General features: G+C 34.7%; 2 protein-coding genes across 2 annotated transcripts in view; one reads left to right on the top strand and one right to left on the bottom strand.

The window, feature by feature from the left end:
- Positions 1-23,574, bottom strand: part of mRpL48 (mitochondrial ribosomal protein L48) — a 38,575-nt gene extending 15,001 nt beyond the window's left edge. Inside the window, exon 1 of the mRNA XM_073969439.1 lies at positions 23,569-23,574. The gene's annotated coding sequence lies outside the window, so the exon portion shown is untranslated. The remainder of the gene's footprint in view (positions 1-23,568) is intronic.
- LOC141394665 (transmembrane protein 87A) lies at positions 159-6,790 on the top strand. Its single transcript, XM_073969430.1, has 10 exons — positions 159-521; positions 591-651; positions 1,180-1,268; positions 1,335-1,598; positions 3,060-3,224; positions 3,301-3,584; positions 3,652-3,870; positions 3,943-4,063; positions 4,124-4,277; positions 5,461-6,790. The coding sequence occupies exons 1-10, from the start codon at positions 408-410 to the stop codon at positions 5,679-5,681; spliced, it is 1,692 nt and encodes a 563-aa protein (XP_073825531.1). The 5' UTR covers positions 159-407; the 3' UTR covers positions 5,682-6,790.
- Positions 23,575-27,962: the final 4,388 nt, after the last annotated feature.

The raw sequence follows: 27,962 nt of genomic DNA, 5'->3' as shown, positions 1-27,962 counted from the left end.
TTTAGCTAACCTTTTTAATTAAACCATGTAAATTAATAATTAGAAAATGCTAAATACTAAATGAAAATTTTGCGGCTAAATACAAAAAAATAATGCTAAATTTAGCTGCAAAAATGCTAAAATGGTCACACTGGGACTAACTAACTTGTCAACCCTATACATTTGTCACGTACAATTGTAAGCAAGTATTCGATTACTTCTCAACACTCGAAATCTGACAACAGAACAGGAAAAAAGTGTCAGGAAAAAAGAGTAATATGTACGTGCTAGAAAAATAAGAAGTTTTTCAGTTTTTCCGATTAAAAAAATTCATGAATTTCATAAATACGAAAAATAAAGAGTTTACGTGAATTGTGTAAAACGTGTATTGGAATATATACAACCGGCATATTGTAAACGGTAGAAAAATGCTGACAACAAAACAAATAAAACAATTTCTGTATTGGGTGACGTTGCTGGAAATATGGGGGATTGTTTCATGTGTTTCGGATGCAGGAATAACACGATTTCCTTTGTCACCTGTAAGTGAGGAACAGAGGAGTAACCATAGAAATTGTATGTGTAATCCATATTTTCATTATCATGTTTAGAATGCACCGACGGAAAGGGAAATGAGACCTCTTTTGGCAAACACAAAAATCTATGCAAAATGTAAGTTGTGAAAAATATGTGGGTGGGTGGCAGTTAATTGAAAACAATAATATAACAGGCTTAACTCTAGTTTAGTAAAAACTCCTCGATTTTTCTGAAATTTTTACCAGGGGTAGATATTGTTGCGCTGATCACGGAAATATATAATTTTCTTGGGGGACGGACCCGGTTACCCGGTTATTGGACTTTTTGAGGGTTTTATGGAAAAATCCGGATCCACAAATCAGTTTTTGGGTTATATCACCTGACCACCTGAAAATAACCCCATCATATAACCACTTTTTGGATAAGCTTTCCAATGATATCCATTTTGTAGCAATCGGTTCAGTAGAGCCGGGTCCAACCCGGGTTTAGTACCCGGACTTTCGGGTCCTATAACCGGGTAACCGGGTCCGTCCCCCAAGAAAATTATATATTTCCGTGATCAGCGCAACAATATCTACCTCTGGTAAAAATGTCAAAAAAATCGGAGAGTTTTTACTAAACTAGAGTTGTTCCATATAACATTTTATTTTTTTGTTTTTGCAGTGGAGTGTGAAACTAATAGCGATACTGAGTTTGAAATCATCATTAGTACATCGCTTGTTGAAAGGCAGTGCTGGTTTGATGCCCCCGATGTATGTAGTTATGCTTCATTTGACGTTTTTCCAAAACACACATTTTAATTTCTGAATATTTAACAGGTACAAAAAGCTTTCGACATACTTGAGAATCAACAAAGGGCCCAAAATCAAAGCACTCAAGTTGTGCATAAACATCAAATAGCCGGTACATGTCCACATCATCTTATTGTTTTGGAAATACCCACCAATGAAATACAAGGGGCTGTTGCTAATGCCTTGACTTCATCGGATTCAGCTACCGTCAAACCAGGCGGCGATACAACATCACAATTGACAGCAAAATCCCCTGTTGATACCATGAAGAATGCCAAACATCCATTGTCGGTGAGTTTTCAGCAAATCGTGCGTATGTATGCGCGTAGTTAGGTTTTGCAGTACATTTTTATGAATCACATCAACTCCTAATTACTACAGGCGAATGTTTTTGTATTAGGCAGGCACTAGGTTCCCCTTTCTCATAACAAATGCTTTCTTATCTGGTGATTGTTATAGAAAACCTCTTATCACAAATTTTCTTTACATATAGGTATGTTTAAATTTTTGTTTAGCGTTTGACTGACTGTTGTAGACTGTTGTACATACAAATGTGTTAGCAAAGCGCTTTGATTTCGATATGAAATGTCTTTGGGGGTTTTATCTTACGAACATTTACTAAAAATTAATTTATATACACAAACAAATCGCTCACTATTTTAAATTTGTGGTTGCGAACATCCATCGTTTGCTCAAATCTTGTGGATTTTTTGATATTCCGCATTGGCAGAATCTGTTTTTGATTACAGTAGAATGTTCAAAAATAACATGATGACATTGTTGAAACTGCGTTTGGCTCGGTAGTTCAACTTCATTCATGCAATACGCGTGACAATATATTATATGGGATGTGAAGAAGAATTATTAATCGTCATGTAGTTTGCGAATAATAGTGAGTGTTTCCTTGTCTGAAATCATGTTTGATTTGAAGAAGACGTTTTAAGGTGTTCCCTATTAGAAAATTCTCTCAAAGAAAGCGATTCCATAGATTAGCACATCATATGGTTGTTTTACGAAATCCTAGAAATAATGGAGTACGGTTGGTCACCGTATCTATAGTAGACAAAAAACTTTTTAAGGTCAACAATAGCAGACAGAAGATCCTTTAAGGTCTTCTTTAGTAGACAGAAAACCTTTTAAGGTTTTCTATAGTAGACAGGAACTTGTAATATCTTACCTAGTATACAGACCTTTACTAGTAGACAGAAGACCTTTTAAGGTCTTCTATAGTATACAGAAGACCTTTCAAAGTCTTCTATAGTAGACAGACGACCCTTTGGGGTCTCTCCTAGTAGACAGTAGGCCTTTTAAGTTCTTCCCTATTAGAATACAGTTTAATACCTTCCATAATGAACAGAAGACCTTTTTAGGTCATCTATAGTAGACAGAAGACCTTTTGGGTATTCCCTAGTAGACAGAAGACCCTTTAGGTCTTCTCTAGTAGACAGAAACACTTTAAAGGTATTCTTCACACAAAAATAAGTTTCCGTTCGCCAGCACCAGAGCAGAAGAAGGGAATAGGCCTCGCTCCCAGCAGTTAGAAAGCTATTACCATGTAATTGTAATGATTATACTGCTTCATCACTGTAACACTTGCCCAATGTCTAAACCCAACGAATGTTAGTAGTAATTCTGCAATGGCCACGTGAAATAAAAGAGGGACTTCGACTCATGAATTATTTGTGTTAAAACCAATTAAATAGTTGTTTGGTATTTTTTTCGTATATTTTAATATATTCTTTTTAACTGCAGCCAACCAATAGACCCTTATATACTGTTGCTCATGATGGAATTTATGAACTTTCCATTACTGTGGAAACAAAAACACCCGAGACTGCAGAATTCTCAGCCTTAGTTACTGTGGAAATGTTGGGACCATATGGTTATATCTCAGCGACTGATTTTCCATTCTTACCGGTAAGTTTGGTGACCCTGCAAACTAATTGTAATACCAAAAATAACCAATAACCCTTTTGTAAATTCTTTTCACAAGTTCTATGGTATAATGTGCATAGTTTATGTCATATTTGGTGTCATTTGGTTGGGTGTATCCTTTATGCAATGGCGTGATTTATTACGTATTCAATTCTGGATAGGTGGTGTCATTTTACTTGGTATGTTGGAAAAAGCCTTCTTCTATGCCGAATATCATTCGGTGAATACCAGTGGTGAATCGGTGCCTGGTGCTGAATTAACTGCCGAATTTGTTTCGTGTGCCAAGAGAACTTTGGCCCGTATGCTGGTGATAATAATGAGTTTGGGTTTTGGTATTGTAAAGTAAGTAAATTTTTGTTAGATATTTTTTAGGAATTAATAACGTCAAAAATATGGAAATTATTTTTAGACCTCGCTTGGGTCCATTGTTGCATCGTGTGGTAGGTGTTGGTCTATTGTATTTCCTATTGGCCTGTGTTGAAAGTTATTTACGTGTTATGCGTAACAAACCGGACATACAAAATGAACTGTTGGTGGCCAGCATTCCATTGGCAGTTTTAGATACTGGCATCTGTTGGTGGATTTTTACATCATTGGTTCAAACCACACGCACTTTGCGTTTAAGAAGGTTTGCAAAATCCTATTTTAAGACAATAGAATTTCAGCTATAACAAAAAATATTTCTTTCATTATCTTGCAGAAATATGGTCAAATTGTCTTTGTACAGACATTTCACAAATACATTAATATTTTCCGTAATTGCTTCCGTCATATTTATGTTGTATGCTTTGCGTCTACGTAAAGCAGAAAACTGCACGCCGGTAAGTTACTAGATTACTTAAACTTCTTCTGAAACTAACATATATACAATTTTCTTCTAGGGCTGGCGTAACATCTGGATTGATACAGCATTTTGGCATATCCTATTCTCAGTTTTGTTATTGGTTATCATGATTTTGTGGCGTCCCACAAATAATAATCAACGTTATGCATTTACACCACTGCTCGATAATCCTGAAGATGAGGATGATGAGGGTAAGTCAATAGTCATTTGCAAGTATCGTACCCCTTTATCGCGTCCTCTACAAAAACTTTCTACAAGACAAATATTGCCGAGACAAACCTTTCAGAATGTTTGCTTGCATACGATTTAACGATTCTTGCTTGAGGCTTTAACATTTCTGTCATTATCCATTTCCGCACAGTTTCGCGGCAAATATAAAAATTTCGTTAATAACTGGTAACATATTAGGTCTGTTCGATAACATCGCAAGTAAAAAGTATTTGCAAGTTCTTGCAAGTACTCGCAACTGCTTCTCATTTCTGTTTTATTGAACAAGTTTGTTATCGAGCACCATTTTGTAAAAGTTTGTACAAATTTTTGTGTTATAGAACATACCTATTGGCATTTATTCAAACTAAAATAGCGATAAGTGCCTGTCTTGTTTTCTAAAGCCGTTTATGTCTGAACTAAAAACTCGTTAGCAACTACATGAACCAAAACGTCGTATTTATAGAAACGATAACATGCAATATCTTAGACAAACACCAATTAACCTACAAATTACTCTTATATTAAAACCTAGCAGCTACAAGAACCAAAAAGTCGATAAAGCTTAATGTTAATATGAAAACTTGGCATCACTTACGATATTTTTATGTGATTGTTGTTTTGAAGCGACGCTCAGCGGACGATTTGTGGTGGATATCTAAGAAAAATATGTGAAATAATGAAGAAAAATACAAGAACCATGGTCCGTTATTAAATTCTTTCTTTAGTTAAATGTTGACCAGTATTGAACAGATAACCCGCTTTTTATTACTACAAGTTTGCTTTACTAATAAGTGTAAGATAAAATAAAAGGAACTTTGTGTTCCTTTTAAAATTTAAAGTGCGAAGAACAGAAATAGGGGCGAAAAAGTGTGTTTTCGCTGTGACTGAATTTTTTTGAAGCGAATTTCTTTATTGTCAATTAAGGTAGATGTGTGTAAACGCCAGGTTATTTTGACAACAATTAGACTGTTTATTGGGAAGCAAATACTAAGTAAAAAAGATTTAAATCAATAAATAAAATCCGCTTTAGTTTACTTTACTTATCGCAGATGTCAGGATTACTCAATTCTTCCATTCCCAAAAAAAAAAAACTTGAAAATATTTTCTGAATTTCTGTATTGTTTATTTTAAAAAATTCCTTTATATGTTTATTTGTGTTTTTAGAAGAAGATCAATTTGTGGCAGATGTTTATGGTGTTAAAATGCGTGGCACCAATAGTAATGGCGCCAAAACGCCACCATCTAAAACAACAACAAATGAAGAAGATGATCTTCGTTGGGTAGAGGAAAATATACCCGAATCAATGGCTGATGTTACGTTACCGGCACTCGATTCTGACGAAGAAATCATCAATACGAAATTCGAAGTGTCGAAAATGCAATAGATTGTCGTCGTCGTCGACAGATAATAATAAATCACAACCAAGAGACAAAGATAAATCTATATATAAAATAAGTTATGATTATAAAAAAAAGCACTATTATTTATTTTTGTTAAAAACTGGAATATTTATATATGACTGTATTTGCTAATTTAGCAATAGAATTTTTTCTTTTAGTTTCATAATTGCCTTAGTTTTATGATTTTCAAATCTGTAGTAGTTAAAAGAACTTCAGCGTTTAACAGCACACATTTCACAGTACATATGCGAGTATACTACGAAAAAAGCCAAGTATTTTCTATATTTTCACAGTAACTTCTCATCTCCATTATAAAAAATAAGACTAAGATTTGTTTGTTTAAATAGATTTATAGAACAATGCTCCTTTGCTATATCTTCTTTTGTCTTAACATTGCAAATAAATTGCTGGTCAATCAAAATACTTAACCGAAAACAATCACTGCAATTCACTTATTAACCCATTAATAGCTGAAAGGAAAACAAACAATAACACCCTACAATGACCTCCTGTAATCATTTGTGCAGCCACATAGGCTTTGTATTTCTTAACTGTTCCTAATAACTTGATATATAATTGACATATAAATTAATACGTTTAAACCAAATATCAAAGAAAAAAGAATATGTAAAATATTTGTAAAACATTTAGAGAGTTTTGTGTCATCCTTACTCATAAAACACTTTTGTTTTACATAATACCCCTCCTATTTCCTCCCTCTATTTGCAAATCAAAATCCCTTAATTCCTCATTCTTGCTCTTTACCTAGCTTAGGTTTAACATCCTTAAATATACATATATTTGTAGATATACATATAATATGAATATGCTTTCGTATTAATAAATATATTAAAAAAAAAAACATTTCTATATAATACGAATATGCTTTGTAAATATAAAAAAAGAAAATCATATTAATAAGTTTAACTAAAATCAAATATCTCTTAGGTGTATAAAAAAACGCAAATGTATTCACTGAGACAACTTCATATGTACTTTTTATTTTGATTTAATTAAATTTTCCCTGTAATGATGCAAAAAATAAAACAAAATTCCAATGATAGAAGTTGTAATAGAATACAATAAACAAAAATGAAAACAATGTTTAAAATTATTTTATTTTATATAAAAAATGAAAATAAATATAATTTTATATAAACAAGAAAAATACAGTTTTTTTATTTATCAGGATGATTATGAATGTAAACTCCCCGTGAGTTTTGTCTTTCTGCCGTTTCAACTGAAAGGAAAAAGTGAGAAAACTCACGGGGAGTTGATATTCATAGCCTGTTTCAGTATTATACAGCCAGTGTATAATAGCTGGATTTAATCCCCAGCTATTATACACTGGCTGTATAATACTGTTGTGAGACCCATCTTATCCTACGGATGTCTTGTCTGGTGGCATGCGCTTCGACATAAATCGAACTCCGGCAACATAGACAAGGTGCAAAGGGGCAACCTCGATCCTGATAGCTGGAGCTTTTAGAAGTACACCACAAGCAGCTCTAAATGCGATGTTGAACCTCTTGCCCATGAGACTCAACATCAAAGGTCAAGCAGCACGTAGTGCCCTAAGACTACATGAATTGAATCGTTGGCGTGACAGCATGCATGCATTCTTCGGGAGCTAGAACCAAAGCTTAAATCTGCAGGGGAAATTCAGCGACTACTTATCATCAATCCAAGGAGTTGAAGATTTTGAGGTCATTATCCCTTAGAGATGACTGGATCCGTAGTAACCCTCCTCTGGACGGTCTGGCTTTCTACACAGACGGTTCCAAGATGAAAGAAGGTACCGGAGCTGGCGTCTACTGCGAAAAGCTTTGTCTCGAGTACTCATATAGGTTGAATAGCGACTGTAGTGTTTTCCAAGCAGAAATCTTGGCGATCCAAATGGCCGCAGAGTTGATAAAAAGTCTGGATGCAGAAATCTTTGAACCGGTGACTATCTTCGTTGAGTCAGCCGGCTCTTAAAGCCATCAAATCCTCCAATATCAAGTCTAAGGCCGTTCTTGAGTGTATAACTGCTTTGGCGAACCTCACAAACGCTGTCCGACTCTGCTGGGTACCGGGACACTGTGACATTGTGGGAAATGAGAAGGCAGATGAACTGGCAAGACATGGATCTCAATCAACAAGTCTAGCAATCACTGATTCAATCAAACCACCCATATGTCACCTTTTTCGGAGAGTGGAGACGTTCTTTGAAGAACGAGCCAAGGAACTATGGCATAATGAACCAAGGTGCAACGTGTCAAGGGCCATTTGGCCGACTCTATCAACAAACAGAAAAACTTCACTCTTAAATCTGAACTAGTCAGACGGGAGTCATTACCGGTCATTGCAACATCCGAGCTTTTATCGGCAAATGGCAGGATGATGGCGTGGACTATTGCAGGCTCTGTGAAGATGAGGAGGTAACGGAGACTATTGAGCATATTTTATTTCGTTGCCCGATGTTAACTCGAAAGCGATATAGATTAACAGGAGTATGCTTTCCTCCAAGCTTAACCTCCTACTCAAACATGGAACCAACAATCATAAACAACATCATTAAAAATTTGAATAGGCTGGGACGGCGCGACCCATAAGCGTAACTACTTCCCTGACAGTTCTTCTACCATTACCAAATAAACCACCCTCTTTTCCTTATTACATCTTCATCTTAAATAATCCATCTATTATTACTTTTCCAACTCCACCCTCTTTTCTTTACTTTTCTCTCTTTTCTCTTCTTCTGTCTTTTCAGGTAATTCTGAACCTCTTCTTTCTGATTTATGGATGATCACAATGGACCGAAAGGTCTCCGAGTGGCGTAGTCAATATATATGTATTGACTACACATCCCCAAACCTAACCTAACCCTAGCCTGTTTCTGTATGTCGAAAGAAGAATGTGTGCGAAAGAAACACGTCCAAACTCTTGCGTGTTTTTCAAATTTGTTTTTTGTTTTGAAGCAAAGGCAAAGGTAAAATTATTTCGAAAACTAAAGTTCGGGCGTGTTTCATTCGCGCACATTCTTCTTTTGATATACAGAAACTGGCTGTCATAATTGGGCTGCATAAAAAATTATACAAAAAAAAAAAAATACTCAGGTATGTGATGGAAAACGACTCGTTTTGCCATAAATCGAAATCGTATATCTCTAAGGCCATGTTTATATTATAGCCTTTTGCAGGGTTAACCTTCTTAATGAGGATTTATTTGACGTATACGCAAAGGAATTGACATTTGAAACCCAGTGGGTTTGTTAAATCCGGTTATATATAAACGTACTATAATTTTGGTGAATATTTTAATGAAATTGAAAATGGATTTTAAAAATATTCAGCCTTAAGCTGGGTACACATTGTCAGTTTTGAATGACAGCTTTGTTGTTGCTTGCTATTGTGACCGTTCATTTTTGTCATTCATCATGCAACCACAAAATGTTTTGTGGTTGCTGGACGGTTGGACTGTTATCGATAATTGCAAAAAATCGTCATTCAAAACTGACAATATGTGTGTTCGTTTACTCAAAATTTGTACAAATTGGTACTGGATATTGTTCGTTTACTCTACAGTACAATGCAAAAGACCTTAGCCGATTACAAGAAGTTACTGGACTTGTACAAATTTGTACAAATTGTTGAGTAAACGAACACACCTAATGTGTACTGTACTTTATCATGAAAGACAATTCCCCGTGAATTTTTTCCATTTCCCCCTTCGGCTTATCATGGTGTGAAAAATAGCTATCACAATCGAAAGGGAGAGCGAAAAATGATTGTGAAAAAATTCGCAAATAAATTGATGCGGAATTGGGAAAAAATATTAATAAAAACATCATATTTTGCAATATATAAAACAAAATGACTTTAAATACGCTTCCTAAATACAATGCTACAATTTTAATGCATTTAATTATTGATAAAATAGGTATTTTTCTATGAAACTCAATTTTTATTTCCACATGAATAGTCTCGAATGCAAAGTCCCAATTTACATTGGGCGAGTTTACTTGCGGCAATTGTCATTTTGTAGGAGAGAGAGGTGAGGCATATGGTAACCCTTTGCCTCTCAGCACCCTCTCTCACCTACAAACTGACAATTGCCGCAAGTAAACTCGCCTAATGTAAATTGGGACAAAGTAAAGCTAGGTACACATTGCCATTTTTGAATGACAGCTTTGCTCAAATAATCGGTTGCTTTCCAGTGTGACCGTTCATTTTTGTCATTCATCATGCAACCCCAAAAATTTTGTGGTTGTTGGACACAGGGCTTCGGAGTCGGAGTCTGGAGTCGGAGTCTAGCAAATTTTGCTGGAGTCGGAGTCTGGAGTCGTGAAAAAAGCTCGACTCCGACTCCAGGCAAAATGGTTTTTTTCTACATTCATCAAAAGAGTTTTTATTTTTTTATGATAGAGAGATTAACTTTATTAACATTTTGATAAATCGTTTATTCATTTTATAGGAAATCTATGAGTAAACTTGTAAGCAAAGGATTTATTATATTTAGTAATGTTCCATGACAATAGAATTATAATTGCATCTTTCAATATGAATCGATTTCTTAATATACCATCACATTTATGACAAAATTTATATACACTCTGGAATACTAGTTTTAGATCTCACATATTTATACTTCACAATATAATGTGGAAAAAGTATTATAAGTTTATTTTGTCCACAATTAAGGGGTTATGGTCACTTATTGTGCACGAAAAATGAAATTTTTCATGAATTTTTACAAATAATCTACCAATTTTTTCCAAAAGATATTGTTTTCATCTGATTTATAATACCTTGAGCTACTTTCAGATTTTTTTTTTTTTGAAAAATATTGCACAGTTTTCTGACAAATGGCCACCTAATAATTTTGTTGTTTTGTTCTTCTTTAATATTTCATATTTTAGTTGAGAAAAATTAGATTTTTTCGGAATGGCGCAAATATGCGCAATTTTTTATGATTGAATCTGATATTTGAGGCTCAATCGCATAAAACATTAGAAGAAACTATGGTCGGGAAACGACGGGGAAATAGACTTTTTCACTATTGAAATTGTAGTAATCTTAAAAATGATCATAAACAATTTTCACAAAGAGGATATGTATTACCATTATTAAAGAGCAAAGATGTAAAATCAATCTGAAAATTTTAAATGCTAATCTTGTTCGGAGACTGTACAAAAACAATAAATCTTGAAAAATATAAGTTTTCACGAAAATAATGTCATTTTAATGTTCACCTAATTTCTTAGTTTTCGAAAATTTACTTTTTGTTTTCAGTAAGGCTGAGTTCAATCGACTGCTGCATTGGATTGGTTAATCTTACAAAGTCGAGGATGGTTATAGCAAATGTAGAAAAGAGTCTGATTGCGGTTTATCAACATTTTTTCATAAAAAAAACGATTTTCATATTTTGAGTTTTGAGCAACTTTATGCCTATGTTTCACCTCTGTGCGTCCGTACAAAAAAAATTTAATCAAACTCGTCAGTTCTACTTGTTTTTGTTTTAAATTGATAATCTGAGGGTATACTCGTACATATATTTCGGCAAAATCTACTGAAACTTTCTAAATTCTTTCTGTTGTTGTTGTTCTTTTTGATATAAGATACAGCAGATTCAATACGGAACATCAATTTTACATCGCATTGCATTACAAATTGTCTTAGAGAAAAGAACAGATAAGCATATAGGGTCCTAGTATAGGAAAAGTTGAAAAATTTAGCAAATTTTATTAATTTTTAGTGGTATAGGAAATTACCCTCGGAGTCGACTCCGGAGTCGGAGTCGTGACAAAAAACTGGCCTGGAGTCGGAGTCGGAGTCGAAGGAAAAATGGCTCGACTCCGAAACCCTGGTTGGACAGTCAGGTGTTGGTTGTATGATGGTATGATAGTGTGAACCCGAAACGTCATTCAAGGAATAAATTTGCCGTGTAAATACATATGTATGTACAAGTAGTACCGATACCCAAACAGAAGAATACACACTCTATTGAAAATATGCGCCCCATTAGTATACTTCCAGCTCTCTCAAAAGTATGTGAGCATCTAATGAAACGGCAAATGTTGAGGTTTATTGACGACCAGAGGCTTCTCAATCCTTTTCAACATGGTTTCAGGCGTAATCATAGTACGGTATCTCACTTGCTGCATTTGACTGACACGATTAGAGAGGCAGTCGAAGTGTACAATAATGGGGTTTTAATTTCGCTGGATTTGTCTAAGGCATTTGACAAAGTCGATCACATAGTATTGATTGAGAAGTTAAGAACAAAATTCTACTTTAATAACACGGCATGTAAGCTTGTTTTCTCTTACCTATCTGATCGTTTTCAGTTTGTAGATTTTAATGGATTAGTTTCAAGTGTTCGGGGTGTAGATAGTGGGGTACCCCAAGGTTCTGTCTTGGGCCCCTTACTTTTTATTATGTATATCAATGATATAGTTGATGCCCTTGATGCAGATGTATGTTCGCCATTTATATATGCCGATGATATTCACCTATTTTTTCGTGGTTCAAATTCTTTTGGTTTATTGCCAGTTGTCAATGCAGTATTGACTAATGTTAGTTGTTGGATGCAACGCAATAACTTTATTGTCAATGTTAGTAAGACTAAATCGTTACTGTTTGGCTCTATACGTCAGAGTAGTCATTCCTTTCACATGGTTATGGATGGAAATATTGTTGAGGTAGTTGACAAGATTAAGTGTCTGGGCGTATATATTGATTACAGGCTTGATTTCAGATCACACATTGACACGTTATTTCCCAAGGTAATTTCCATTTTGCGTAAATTGAATTGTACTACTTATTACCTTCCTTTCTTTGTAAGACGGCAGCTTGCATATTCGTTGTTAATGTCAACTATCACCTATGGTATAGAGGTATTCTCTGGCACTATTCAGTCGTGCCTCGACAGAATTCTTATATTAATTAATATGGTAGTTCGATTTGTATACCGTTTAAATTATAGAGATCATATCTCCAGTTATACTTTGCAGTTTTTGGGACTTCCGTTTCAGTCGTACATAAATGTTCGGGTTATGTCATGCTTTTATAAAATTATTAAAAACGGTACACCGGAATTACTCTGTTCAAAGTTCATTTTCTCGCGATTCTTTCGCAATCCACAAATCTTACTCCCTCGCTTTTGGTCCGGTATCTATGATCGATCATTCCTTGTTAGAGTAGCAAGGCTTTGGAATCACCTGCCTCTTAACTTGCGAAGTTTTGCATATTCACCCAATACATTTAAACGTAACGTAGCCCGGTGCCTGTAGTACGTGCATTATTATTAACATGGGATTTTAATTCATTACTTTTCATTCTTTTTGGCTGGGGAGCCGTTTTTCTAGTTTCCTTTTCTTTTAATTTTTGTCATTATTTTTGCAAACTATATTTTTTTTTTTTATTTTTGTATAATGTTATCTTAGTCATGGATTAATCAGCAAGCTATTTTGTATTTATTTGTAATGCGCACTTTGGTCTTAAAGACTTTTTGCATTACTATGTATGAATAATAAATAAAAATAAAATAAAAATAAAAATGGATAATTCGCGTATTTTTATTAAATTTGGAGAATTCCTATTGGAATCAGCGATAATAACACGGTCATAGCAAAATACATTTGACGATGCAGTGAATGGAGTGAATGGGATAACAAGGAAAAAAGCAAAAGGGCAAATGGTTCTGTGGATTTCAATGGTTCTGTGGATGACAAAACAAAAAGAAAAAAATAAATTCGTGTATTGTGCCAATGGAAAAATGTGCTCAATATCTTCTAGTGTCTAAATTGATTGTGCTATATTAATGTGCTGTATTAATAAATAAATGCTTGTAGTTTTGCAAATTCATTATACATATGTATGTATATTTTTCATAGTAATGGGAAGTCATGGGTCGCTGAATAGGGATTTTCATGTACAACATTCCCTGGTGAATAGAAAATAGCCATATATTTATTAATAAACATCATTTTATTGTTTTTTTAATTAATTTGTGGTTGCCAGCGCCCATATTTATTGAGCAAATTTTATAATTTGACTGACGGCTTGGCATCCAACATGAATGATAGTGTGGCCGCTCCGTAAAACCCAACAAAACTGAAGCAATCGATATTTTCGAAAAATCGTCAGTCAAAACTGACAATGTGTACGGCACTTAAGCTGGGTACACATTGTCAGTTTTGAATGACAGCTTTGTTGTTGCTTGCTAGTGTGGCCGTTCAGTTTTGTCATTCATCATGCAACCACAAAATATTTTGTAGTTGCTGGACGGTTGGACAGTTATCGATAATTGCAAAAAATCGTCATTCAAAACTGACGATGTGTACTGTACTTTAAGGCCGCCATCAGACCATCTGCTTTTTCACATGTATGACATCAGCTGTTCTGTATATTAGTATGCCCAAAGTGACAACATACATGCGAAAAAGCAGATGGTCGGCCGCCTAAACAAAAAATGCGCCCACACACTAGAGCTGGCAAACCATCGATATTCCCAACATTATATATTTTCGATATAATGTTTTAAAATATCGATTGCTATCGATATTATCGTTAAGTTGTCCTCGCCATTAATTTGGAGATGAAAATTGCGGAAATGTCAATGATTTTCTTGAAATTATGCAAAAATAGTTCACAGAAATGTAAAGGAGAATAAACAACTGCTTCTATTTTATAAAAATGTAAAAAAATACATTTTATTTTGCCGAAAAATGTGTACGTGTGACTACGGACTTACTTTCTTACACACATAACCGAAAAGCAGCGAAATTTCTATTTATTTCAGGTTAGGGGTTTTTATTCCGATAATATCGATAGGCAAAACTATCAATCGATATTGAATTTTTAAATAATTATCGATAGTGCCATAGATTTTTTGCCAGCTCTACCACACACTAGTTTATTACATGAAAGCAGGGATGCCAACTGTTCCGAGGTAAAAATCGCTACAGCCACATACGCACCATAGGTCTGTAGCGATTTTTACCTTAAAACAGTTGATATTCCTGATTAAAAAGTGGTTTTTGTACGTCAAAAATCACCACAAGTAGCGGGAAAACCACCAACTTGGCACCCCTGCATGAAAGCACCACCACACATTTACTGTGTAGAGTTGCCAAATTTGTTGTTATCGCTTATTTTTTATGGGAAAGCAAAAAATACCTGTGTTCCAGAACTAAAAAATTTTTACGACTTTTACACATTTTACTCGAAAAAGCGTTCCCGTACACAAAAAAAGTTGTAAAATGTTCACTTCTCTTTAAACAAAAATGGCGCTGAATGTCGCTCTCTTTAAAAACTTTTTACACGACAAATTTGGGCGAGTAAAAAAATAGTAACATGGTTGCCGGCGTCTGATTGGCTGATACGCCGACTTTGACATTTGTTCCAGTTTTTTTTGACGTATTTTCCATTTTTCCGTTCCCGAACTATTTCAAAAAACTTGTGTGTGAGAACAAATTTTTTGCACTTTTCTCTTTTACGAGTTTTACCATTAAAAAGTACGGGAACGAAGCTAATGTGTATGTCCCACGAACATCCCGTCGATTTTTCGAAAATATCGATAAATGTCAAACTGTCCATTGGCTGGATTCTTGTTCTATGATAATTTTATATGAAAAATATTTTCTTTATAAATTTTTTCATTTGACATTTATTTCCGTTATAAAAGTTTTCATTTCAAATTTTCATAGAACAAGAATTGAGCCCCAGCAACCATAAAATATTTTGTGGTTGCCGGATGACTGACAAAAACGAACCGATTATTTGAGCAAAACTGACAGTCAAAAATGATGGAAAAAGTGAAAGGGAAAACTGTTTCAGTTGCGAAATTTTTCACTAGTGAAAATCTATGATAAGGCTGATTATTCAAATAAGGGGCGTTTGCGAAGCAAAACTATATAATCAAAGGCACTCCGATTATATACCATTTCGATTCTGCAAATCGAGTCGATTCGGTTTTCATCACATACCTGACTATTTTGTAAAAACATCGCCAATTTAACTTTTATTTTCCTTAAAATTATGAGAAGCGACTAAAAGAGCAGTTGCCAGTTGCCTTCTGTAATGAAATTTTTGCAACAGTCAACGTAACAGGACTATAGTTGCTTTCCATAATCAATGTTTTCATTACTGTTCCTATCGATAGAGCTTAGCGAATACTTTATTTTGATCGCTAAATAACCAAAACATTTAGTCAATTACCGAACTTATACAGCCCGATCATGAATATCAACTCCTCGTGAGCTGTCTCACTCTATCCTTTAATTTGCATTGGCAGAGAAACAAAACTCACGGGGAGTTGACCTTCTTGATCAGGCTGATAGGAATTTTAATTTTACCGATTTTTGTTGGTAACCGCAAAATTAGTTACAGAATCGTTGAGCATAACCGGAACAAGTGGCTAAATCATATGATGACTTGCAACATTAGAACCAGAATAAATGAATTGAGAGCAATGGTTAAGTCACACTGGGAAAAAGAAAAATAGAACTGATCCCGAGATGACAGGACAAAGAGAGGAGTTTAAAGTCGTATTAGATATCTTCCTTTCGAAGAGAAACCACTAAAATGTACAATGGATAATGTTGCGAATGCCAACAGGAACACTAAATTACCCAAAGCGTTGGGACCTCATGGAATCTCCATGATAATGCTAACACAGCTGGATATGCCGGGAGTCGAGTATCTCACTAAAGTTCTCAACTTGTCACTAGCCACCCACCCGAAGTCTGGAAATTTGACAGGTTGGTCCCGCTACAGAAGCCCGGCAAGGATGCGAGCAAAAGTGAATCGTAAAGACCGATTTCCGTAGCGAAGACACTTGAGGCACTGGCCGATCATCAGCATGTGTTCTGGAAGCATTACAGCACGACAACAGCGCTGCACGCCATCTCCACACATATTGACCCAAAATTGAAGGGGTCCCATTCGACAGCATGTTTACGTCGTCCGCGCAAAACACAACTATACTATTTGCGACAAGCTGAGATGTTGGAACGAGGTAGCCAGCAGCACTTGGGGTACAGATAAAGAAAGATTGTTGACCACATATAACGTAATAGGTCGGTCGGCATAAGTTGAGCTGAGCCGCTCCGATCGGGATAAAATTTTTTTCAGGTAGATATCACCTCCCTGATCACGACAATATACATTTTTTTTTGGAAATGCATACTTCCCGTGATGTGGTCCCTTGAAGTTCAAAAATTCCCTTGGTTAAAGCGCAGCTACTAAGAGAAAAAATTAAATTAAAAAAAAAAAAGTTGTCCATAGGAGAAAGTCTTAAAATCCCGGCCAAAGGCCGGCTATTTAAAAAAATGTGCAATTTAAAGAAAAAAAAAATTTAGCTGACCAACTCAACTTGCTCCGGTCGGTCTATGGTTAGCCATAGCACGTTGCAATACTTGCCCCGTTGTTACCGTGAGAACCATATTAATCACCATATTGTGGACAGGAACCCCCTTACCAAGGCATGTCCGGGGTGATCTTCATGATTCTTCCCTTTATACATGAAAAACTTGTTTTTTAATAAAGTCTTATACCGACTATGAAAATTTTCATTAACATGAAATTGAGGTTATAGCTAAGAGGTGTAAAGGGGGTGGAACAATGTACACAAGGTTCTGTAATCTGAAATTATTAATTGGGTTTAAATTCGTAACTCTCAAACCAATGCAAAGCAAGGAAAATATCAAAATTTTCATATGCACCCTTATTACGGTTGGCGTAGTCGTATGCGTTCAAATGTCGTAGGCGTAGTCGTAGTTTACAATTTTTATTATATACTACTAACATTTTTTATTTTATAGCATCATAGATCCATAAAATATTGAAAGAAACACACTTATCATTCCCTGGACGGATTTCTTGGGTTATAACGACTGATTAGTATTATGAATATATTTGTCCTTTATAGCTAAAATATAAAATTTTAAAGAATTCTTTTTGTAAAAAAATTTATAGAATTGTTAGTAGATCATGTTTAAACTTTTAATCCAGAAGGAAAAACCAACCCTACAGTTTTTACAATCAAAATAATTGTACGGCGTAGACGTTTTTGTAGTCATTGGCGACAATTTTTTTCCCATACAAAATTAAAAATTTTTTTTAATTGTAAAATAATTCGTTCGAAATCATCTTTTGAACAAGAACTAAGAAATTTGCATTGCTTGAATCGTTATACGAGGACTCTAACAGATTTTCAAAAGAAAGTTTGTCATCTGATAAAAATAAGAAATTTTTCATACGAAAATGAATAAAAGAAGTAATTTTTTTAATTATTTTCCAATATACATACATATTTCATTAATCATTGCCAAAAAATTCTTTTAAAATTGATTTGATTTTATTTTCATATGCAGTCGTTAACAAAATCTGTCACGACTCTTTCCTCGTATTCCAACGCCATAGCTGATACCGATTTGTCGTATCAAAAAAATAAATGTTATTCATAACCCAAGAAATCCGTCCAGGGAATGATGGATGTGTCTCTTTCGATATTTTATGGATCTATGATGCTATAAAATAAAAAAATGTTCGTAGTACATATATAATTTTTCATCATATAAAAAATGCAAACTACGACTACGCCTACGACATTTGAACGCATACGACTACGCCAACGGTTTTTAAATATTTTTAGGTGTAACTGTAATGAAAGGTATGTGAAACGTATTTAAAAGGTTCAGTGTTGCCAATAAATTGCGCGTTTTTTATACCCTCAGCCTTTAGGCTAAGGAGGGTATATACACTTTGATACGATGAAAATGTGCCTCATCGAAATAATGGTTTTAGACCCCAAGTATGTTTGGACAAAATTTGGAGTCAATCTAGCCTTGTCCGTCCGTCTGTCTGTCTGTCCTGCTGGCTGGAGCGCACGATAACTCTCGAACGGATGAACCGATTCGGTTCAAATTTTAGCTTTCGTAATATTTTGCCCAAACTTAGTTTAAGTTCGAAGATGAGCTACATCGGTCCACTCCTTCCGGTACCTCCCCCACAAAAGTTCGAAAATGTTCGGAAAGTTTGTGCGCACGATAACTCTTTAAGGGAGTGACCGATTTGGTCCATACGTTGTATAGCGTAAACTTTCTACCAGAGTAATATGAGGTTCCAATATCGTCTCAATTGGTCCACTCCTTCGGGTACCTCCCACACAAAATTTCGGAAAAGTTCAGATTAGGGCCATCTCTCGAATCGCTTTGATTTTAGTTTTAGCAACTTGTATTCACTGCCCTTCATACGACGGTACAAGTTTCATCAGGGGCAAGTCCATACTTTTTGAGAAAATAGCATGAAAGTTGCAAAAAACCCCTGTGACACCGTGTGAGGTGGTTGGAGCGCAAGATAACTCTCGAACGAATCTGCCGATTCGGTCCAACATATGGCCTTAGTAATATTTTGTCCAAACATAGTTTAAGTTTCAGGTACCTCCCCCACAAATGTTCGGAAAAATTGTTCGTACTGTAACTCTTGAAGGGAGTGGCCGAATTGGTCTATACTTTACACACCCTAATATATCTACCAGATATAGATCAGGTTCAAATATGGACTATATTGGTCCACTCCATCCGGTACCTCCCACACAAAATTTCGGATAAGTTCACTTTAACCCCCTGTTTTTGTAACTATTTTTTGTTCGTTCGTCTATATTCGTAATACATAATTTGGACATCCATAGCTCGCTCAGCACCTAGATGACATACAGACCTAATTCTTCGTAGACACGTTCTAAATATAGTTAAGAATTCCTCATTAAAAAATCAGCGTTTCACATCTGCGCTAAGGCGAGTAAATCGATCTACAAAATTTGACAATTCGTGTGAGAACAATACATTTTTTTACAAAAACAGGGAGTAAGACCTAATATCGAATCACTTTGAATTTTGTTGAAGCAACTTGTATTTGCTGCTTCAATTACGATGGTAAAAGTTTTTTAGGGGCAAGTCCATACTTCTTGAGCAAACACCCCGAAGAGTGTAAAAACCCCCTATGGCACCATATGTTGTGGCTGGAGATTCACTTCCATAACGGTCAATGTCGATCCATTCCTTTTAGTATCTCCTCCGCAAAACTTTTGATCTTTAATCCTAATCAAAATTTTTGTCGGTTCAAATGCCCAAAATTTTTAAAACCCATAGTCCCAATTTACATTGGGCGAGTTTACTTGCGGCAATTGTCATTTTGTAGGAGAGAGAGGTGAGGCATATGGTAACCCTTTGCCTCTCAGCACCCTCTCTCACCTTCAAACTGACAATTGCCGCAAGTAAACTCGCCTAATGTAAATTGGGACATACGTATTTTGGGAAAAAAGTTGTTTCAATATACACAGGCTGTCGGCAAAGCCGACTGATACTTTTTTACTTGTTATAATTGGTGTTGGTACTTGTTGATTTTTTACGGGTCAATTTTCACAATAAATGATGAAAATAATTGTGATAAGATCGAGTTGGGCTGTGTACCTTACCATTTCATAAAAAGGGAAGAGATTTTACTAATTTCCATCGAAACATTCTGCACATATTTGCACGTTTTTATGTGATATTTTGTCTTGCAGGTATGTACAGATTTTCTTTCATTCAGAATGTCAGAGTACAGTATAGGGTAACTTTCTGGCGTTTGGGTATAATTTAGAGTTTTGATATATTCTAAGACCTATTGTAAAATATTATGGCGAACAAGTTTCTATAATATTTTGGTCTGATAGGAGATTTTATAGGAGGTTTTAAAGGAGATTTTAACGATTTTTTAAAAAGTGACCAAAAGGACCCCTTTTGTGACTCGCACTAGGGTTAATCGTTTTAAGAAAAATATTCCTCGCATTCTTGTCAGTAAAGTTGTCAAAGACATTATACACCTAAAGTGCAAGGATTCCAAGTGATCTTAACTCAAATATTTCCAAAACTGTAAAAATGGTGGAAACTTGCAACCCTATTTTAGTTTCTTGGTTTTTTGGCAAAATTGATACCGATATTTCCTTGGTATGTAATGCAAATAGAGATTTAATTTCTTTGGTGACTTGTAATGAAATTTAGCGGAGAACATTTTTGTCTTTGATGCCGTTCTTCTAAAATGATGCTTTGTATGACAATTTTGCCAAAACCCACATGAAGTACGACCTTAACCCTAAAATGTGTTTATAATTTTGCATATTTCTGGAGTTTAGTCAAATATAGAGTTTTGGTGTATTCTTGGACCTATAGTAAAAATTTATGGCGAACAAATTTGTAGAATATTTTAATCTGATACGATCACATTTTATAGGAGAAGGGAACAAAAAGACCCCTTTAATTACCGTCTAAGGTTTAAAAAATACGAAAAATGAAATCAGCGACCCGAAAAACATAAGAGCTTAAGCTTATATCTAAATCCATTCATTTTTGGGGTTTTGGCCAGGTTTTTTTTTTGGAAAATTGGCCTCTGTGCATCACCACAACAAAATGCAGTAAAGCTGAAAGAAAATTACTTTTATTGTGGTTGTTAACCAAAGCCAAACAAACGAAAAATTGATACGTTTGGCAGCCAATGTTGGTTGCTTTCCGTAACAAATTTTTATTTCGGTCGCGGTGGCAACTGACAGTGCAACTGGGGTTTGAAAATAAAAATAAAATAAAGAAAACACAATTTTTTTAACATCAGATATTTATTTTCGAGTGTAAAAAAAATCAGACAGCGAATGTGCGAAATATCAAACTGCAAACATTCGAATGCGTTTGCTTTCCTGTGGATGGCTTGCTGCCATGATTATGTCAATCAAAATAACGTGTACTGGGTTAAATCTTTAACATGAACATGAAACTGCTGAAAACTATTTTAGGCATTTCGACACGTTGTTTTTTTTTCTTTTGCTAAATGCAATTTGATAAATGTTGATATTGACACCTGATGCTATCGGATCTATGAAATCTATACGGAATAGAATAATGAAAGAAGCAAAAACGTTATTAGGAAAATAAAGTACTTCTTTATAAGAAAGAATCGGCAGATCTATTATTTTTCGTTGTCGTATTTTTTAAGTATATTTTTCATGCACTAATTTAGATTTTTTAAAGAAAAATTTTTCAAGGACCAGCAGAGTGAATCTTGGCCTGTTCGCTATTATTTTGTCAGGATGATCTTGATGCAATGCGGTTAAGGAGTGTGGGGGTTCACATGTAAATTTCAGAAAATCTGAAAATTTTTATTGGCATATTTTAAAAAATAAATGGCATAGAATATCTTGAACAACTTTGCATCGGAACAATATTACCTGAGATATGAACGTTGGAACAGAAGAATTTTTTGTGTTTTGTATGTAGCATAGAAGCTAAAAACGTGTTTTTCTCGAAATGACTTTTTTAAAATCGGCGCCAACTCTAGCTCGAAGACTAATGAACTGTTTGTCTTATAGTAGGTTTATATATAACAGGATTTAACAAACCCACTGGGTTTCAAATGTCAATTACATTGCTTATATTTCAAATAAATCCTCATAAAGAAGGTTAACCCTGCAAAAATCTAAAATATAAACATGGCCTTATCAAGGACATCAAAATCTAGTCCTTTATCGATCAATTTTATATTAATTTTTGTTGCCCATTTTATGTCCATGCAACGTCACATCATGAAAATCAACTACCAGTGAGTTTTCTCACTAGTCCTTCATCGATAAATTTTATTTTAATTTTTGTTGCCAATTTTATTTTCAAGCAACGTCACTTTTCTAAGTCAAAAATGAAATTTTCATTTCATCTGTCCACAATTTCCGTAAAACCTGATCAGCCCGATCATGAATATCAACTACCCGCGAGTTTTCTCACTGTCTCCTTTAAGTTGCAACGGAAGAGAGACAAAACTCACGGGGGGTTTATACCCCGTTTATATATAACCGGATTTAACAAACCGACTGGGTTTTAAATGTCAATTCCATTGCTTATATTTCAAACAAATCCTCTCAAAGAAGGTTAACCCTGCAAAAAGCTCTAATATACACAGCATATTACATTTATGATCGGGCCGAATATTTTTTTAAAAAATCGTTCAATGAAGGACTTGCCCACAAAAATATATGACGATCGGTTTCGGTCTCCATATAACGTTACGCTTTGAATTTCAGTGTTTTTAAGTATTTCACCGCATTATCCAACTGAAACAAATGATATTTGGTAGATTTCTGCAAAGTATTGTAGTTATGAGTCCACGTTTTGATATAACCACCATAGAACGATACCTCCCGATGAAGGATTTATTTGGTCTTCGTTGGAGCTACACAACTTTTCTCCAGAATTCTGCCAGAAATCTTGTTCGATATAATTTATCGTGAGTGTATAAATAGATCGGCCCGCCAGAACTGAACGCCTTATTCACTTGTTTTACCACTTGCCATTTATAAAAATAGAGGAACGAATCAAAGAAACTTTGGACTTAATTCTAGAATTTCGTATACTAAATAAAGTTTAATGAAAATTTCTGTTCAAACCATTTAAAATGCAAAAATTAGATCCCTATATTGTAGACCAAACGTTGCTGATGCGGTAGTAAGTAATAGGCTTGTTCGTTAATTTCGCAAGTAAAAAGTATTTGCATGTTCTTGCAACTACTTCTCATTTCTCTTTCACTGAACAAGTTTGTTATCGAACAGCGTTTTGTAAAAGTTTGTGCAAACTTTTGGGTTATCGAACAGACCTAATATGTTAGGTAGATTTTTAGACTTTAACAAAACATTTTTGTTGCGTCTTGGTCATTCCAATAAGTCGAAGCTCAGACTAGAGTATTTTCGTGAGATAACTTGGTTAGTTTAGGCCTACTTAGAGCGAGTTCTTCAATACAGCAATTTCATGATTTTACTCTAGTGTCCTGAATCAGAGCAATCATCAATAAAACTTCCGTGGGGAATTTGCTCTCTTTTTTCGGCGAGAATATTCTGTAAAAAGTAATTCCATTAGTTATCAACATTTTAAAATATCGATTTAAAAGAATTTACTTACTTATTCCGGACCTCTTTTACCTTGCAGTGTAGAGCCGTAGAGAAAAAAATATAATAACCAATCCGAATGCTAACTGATTAAACCGAACACGCAATGAAAAAAATCGGCCCAATTATGAATATCAACTCCCCGTGAGATTTCTCACTGTTTCCTTTAAGTTGAAACGGCAGAAAGACAAAACTCACGGGGAGTTTACATTCATAATCACCCTGAATATTAAAAGAATTTCACTTTTTAAAAATATTTCCGACCGGAAAATTCCGTGGGAAATACTCACAATTGCCCTGATTATATCTGTTCCAGTACGATAACGATTTTTCCCTTTGCTTTGTTCCAGAACCTGCAAGAAGCTACTACTTTTACTACGATGGAAAAAAATAGCAGATTCTTGCAGTACTGGAACAGACCAAAAATTAAGTTAAAGTGTTTTATTTATAAATGCACTTAAAACTAGAAAATAATTTTTCAGGATGGTATCTCTCAAATAAAACGCTTCCCGTTTTTTTTTTTTAATTCAAATGCAAGCGTTTTATTAGAGAGATTCCATCATGAACAATTATTTTCTAGTTTTAAGTGCATTTATAAATAAAACCCTGTAATTTAATTTTTTAAATTATTTTTTATTTTCAACTTTTTTGTAAATAGATTTTTTTGACCACTGAGAACTTCATAACTATAGCCAATTTAGGCCGAAATTGTAGATAAAAACTTTAAAATGACCAAAATCATGTGATACAGTTACATAAGGGCTATACCAAAACCTGGACGTATGTCAATAATTTTTGGTGGGGAAGTTTCTGTACCATAGGGGACTCCAAATGCCAAGTTACAGCCAATTCTGGCTAAAAATGAAGATAAAATCCTTAAAACACTTGAAATCAGGTGGTACCACTATATGGGGGCTATATCAAAACCGGACCTAGTCAACAATTTTTGGTGGAGAAGTTTCTGTACCATTGGGAACTCCATATGCAAAGTTTCAGCCAATTCTGGTTGAAAATGAAGATAAAATCCTTAAAATACCTGAAATCGGGTGGTACCGCTATATGGAAGCTAAACCAAAACCTTGACTTACTATGTCCAACATTTTTGGTGAGGAAGTTTCTGTACCATTGGGAACCCCAAATGCCAAATTTCCGATTCGGCCTAAAAATGAAGATAGAATCTTTAAAATACTTTAATTTGGGCGGTACCTCTATTGGTGTTAGTGTCATATTCATGTATTGTCATCCAAATCTGAAAAGTGTGCAAAAGTTTTAGGGGTCGATTATGGATAGCAACCCAACTCCAGTTGCGTTGCCGACAGCTAATTTCAAAATAGAAAATTCCGTTTCTGCATTGATATTCATACTTTTTTACAATTAAATTAATATCTGAAGGTTCAAAACACTGTTGTTGAATGTCTTTGATAAACATTTCTATGATTTCACTCATTTTAATTGTATGCTTTCCTCATCTGGCAACTAAACTACAGTTGAGTTGCAATCCATAATCGACCCCTTAGTTCGATTGATCAACTGCAACTGTGTGGAAAATGTGTTACTAGATTTGAACTAAATGGTCATCAAAGCAAGTTAAATAAAACACTGTCAAATTAGTAGATTCTTGCACTTCTGGGACAGTCCAACTATTTCATATTTTAATTTAAAACATTTAAGTTGTCCTTCTTATTTTTGTTTCTCCTGTTTATTTATAGTAAGCGAGAAATTAAAATTGAGAAATATTTATAATTAGGCTGATATTTGTCGGCTTGTTTTTCCTCCTAGACTTACATGATATTTCTCCGATTGGCTTATATTTCCTTTACCGACCCACCGCAGAAAATTATGAAAACTTTACTACAGATAGTTGTTTTTATACCGATTCCAACGCTTTTTTGCATTTGTTGCGGAAATATATACTTCGTAAGATAGGCCTCCAAAGTTCGGAAAAAATTGGAAAAATTTACGATTTAAAAGAAAATTTTGTTCGCGTAGCCAAAATTTGCCCCCGTCCATAGCAGAAAGTCTGAAATCCCCGGCCGAAGGCCGGCTACTTAAGAAAACGTACGATTTAAAGGAAAATTTTGTATTTTTTTCTACGAAGGGTCAGTAAAGGTAATTTGTTCAAGATGATTTATAAATTCGAAAATTTTGTAGTATTTGTCATAAAAAGTCTCCTATCGGTAAGTATCAAACTCGGTTTAAAATACAGTGATATGTGAAGATTGGGTTCTCAGAATGATAGAACGGCATTTTATTTTGGAAAAACTTCTGTGCATTAAATATTCATATTTTTACTCTCAGGCGAATAACTCTGTTTCTATTAGGGTTTTCCAAAACAAAATCCTGTCAATGAAAGTAGACCATCTCACCTTTACATTGATGCAGAGAAGATGGCTTAGGTTGTTCAAATAGCGGTGATATGTCAATAGATTTAACCAATATATTTAACTATAATTTGATTAATGCGAAAAAAATGATTAAACATCAAACAACTAAACTTTAGAAAAGTTTACATTTCATGTAGCTTTATGGCCTGTTTCTCTAAGACAATTCAAAACGAAATTCGTTCGAATTACTACCAAACTCATATTATTGTAGAAACATTGACTGACTTCCGTATCGTCAATTGCTTTGTGTTTTCCAAACTTCGTCAAAATACTTCAGTTGCACACTCATACATCGTTCCTCGAAAATGCAACTAAATGTATCAAAAGTAAAAACGATACATGATTGCTTTTTACCTTCGTTAAAAATTTGTATTTTTGACGTTTTGAAACACGTAGCTTCGCAGTTGTTAAGTAAAACGGCGTTAAGAAACAACACTTTGTAGATTTTCAGTCATTTGTAAAGCAACTGACGATACGGAAGTAAGCCATTGTGTTTGATTGGATACAAAAAGGAAACATACATTTTCAAAAAAGCAGAAGTTTGGTCCTAGTTCGAACGAATTTAAATTCGAAACGCCTTAGTGAAAAAGGCAATTAATCTTTAATCATCGTTTTCGTATAATTTCATCTTTAAATTAATATAGATTGTGTAGACATTAGCTTTGAAATAATCGATGCACATTCATAAGTGAGACTCCTATCAATTTTATCGCGGTATAATGCCAACAATTTAGGTCAGTATTACCAGAATACATCTGAAATTAAAAAAAAAATCTCAATATACTAATTATAAAAAATAATGACCCTTTTCTCAAAAACGATTTGAAACCAAAATGATCACCCAACTTACATATCGCCGCCTGAAACTCCCGTTCCATACTATCGTGATTTCAATGACATAATTTCATGAAATTAAGCGTTACGTCTTTGGAAATTTCAGATGATATTCTTTTTTTATTTGATTTATTTAAAAGGAATTTTGATCTGAGAAAAGCTTATGCAGTGGGGTAATGTTTATCCCTTTCCGAGTATTGCTCATCTGTTATTTATATTTTGAAATTGCATTTGGGTTATTGCATTTGCCAACTGACGATTCCCAGAATTCTAGATAAACGTTTATAAAAAAAACAAAAACATTGTTCCACAACATCCCATACAGGACAAAGGAGACTTCTCTCATATCAATGAGTGCACCCCGATTCATATTTAGCTCAATGATATGGGACCTACTGTTTATCGCCGAGTCCGAACGACGTGTCTTAAGAAATGTCGCCAACATTACTGAGGGGTATTTTGCCACCGTTGAAAAAAATGTATGATTTTGCCTGGCCGGGGAATCGAACCTCCGACCTTCTGCGAGCAAGGCGGGCGTGCATACCATTGCACCACGTTTATACAAATCTCAAAAAGTTATGGCTGACTTCATAATTGCAGTATTTACATTGCAAAAAATGACAATATCTTAAAAAGATGAAGTAAATATGTGTGGCAACACTGACATTGTCAAAAAAAGACGTGTGAACGCACTCATTGCTTTACTTTTTGTAAAATTGCGTTTTTTGAAAATAAATTTTATTATATTGAATAATTACCGCAAATCCGCCATTTCTAATAGTTTCTTATGTATTTTTCCAGTTTTCTTTGCAAATGTCAGTTGGTGCTGTTATACTAAAGAAATGTCAATTGGTGTGCAGTCCACTTGAAAACACTGCACAAATTTGGCAATTGCTGCGGAGTGTGATGTGTCGCGTGACATTTATGAAGTCGCGACGATGTCAATAAAAAGACATGCTGCATTTATGAAGCCGGGACGATGTCATTTGACGCATCATACTGTATTTATGAAGTCAGCCTATCTACACTTCCGAATATCTCCTCTTTTTGACATTGTTCAAAAGAAATAGGGGTTTCCTTAGTGAATACTTAGTGAAG

Source organism: Musca autumnalis, unplaced genomic scaffold, assembly GCF_047663935.1.
Source record: "Musca autumnalis isolate F117 unplaced genomic scaffold, ASM4766393v1 scaffold_2, whole genome shotgun sequence".
In the NCBI taxonomy this organism is placed as follows: domain Eukaryota; kingdom Metazoa; phylum Arthropoda; class Insecta; order Diptera; family Muscidae; genus Musca; species Musca autumnalis.
This window is presented reverse-complemented; position numbering and strand designations above follow the sequence as displayed.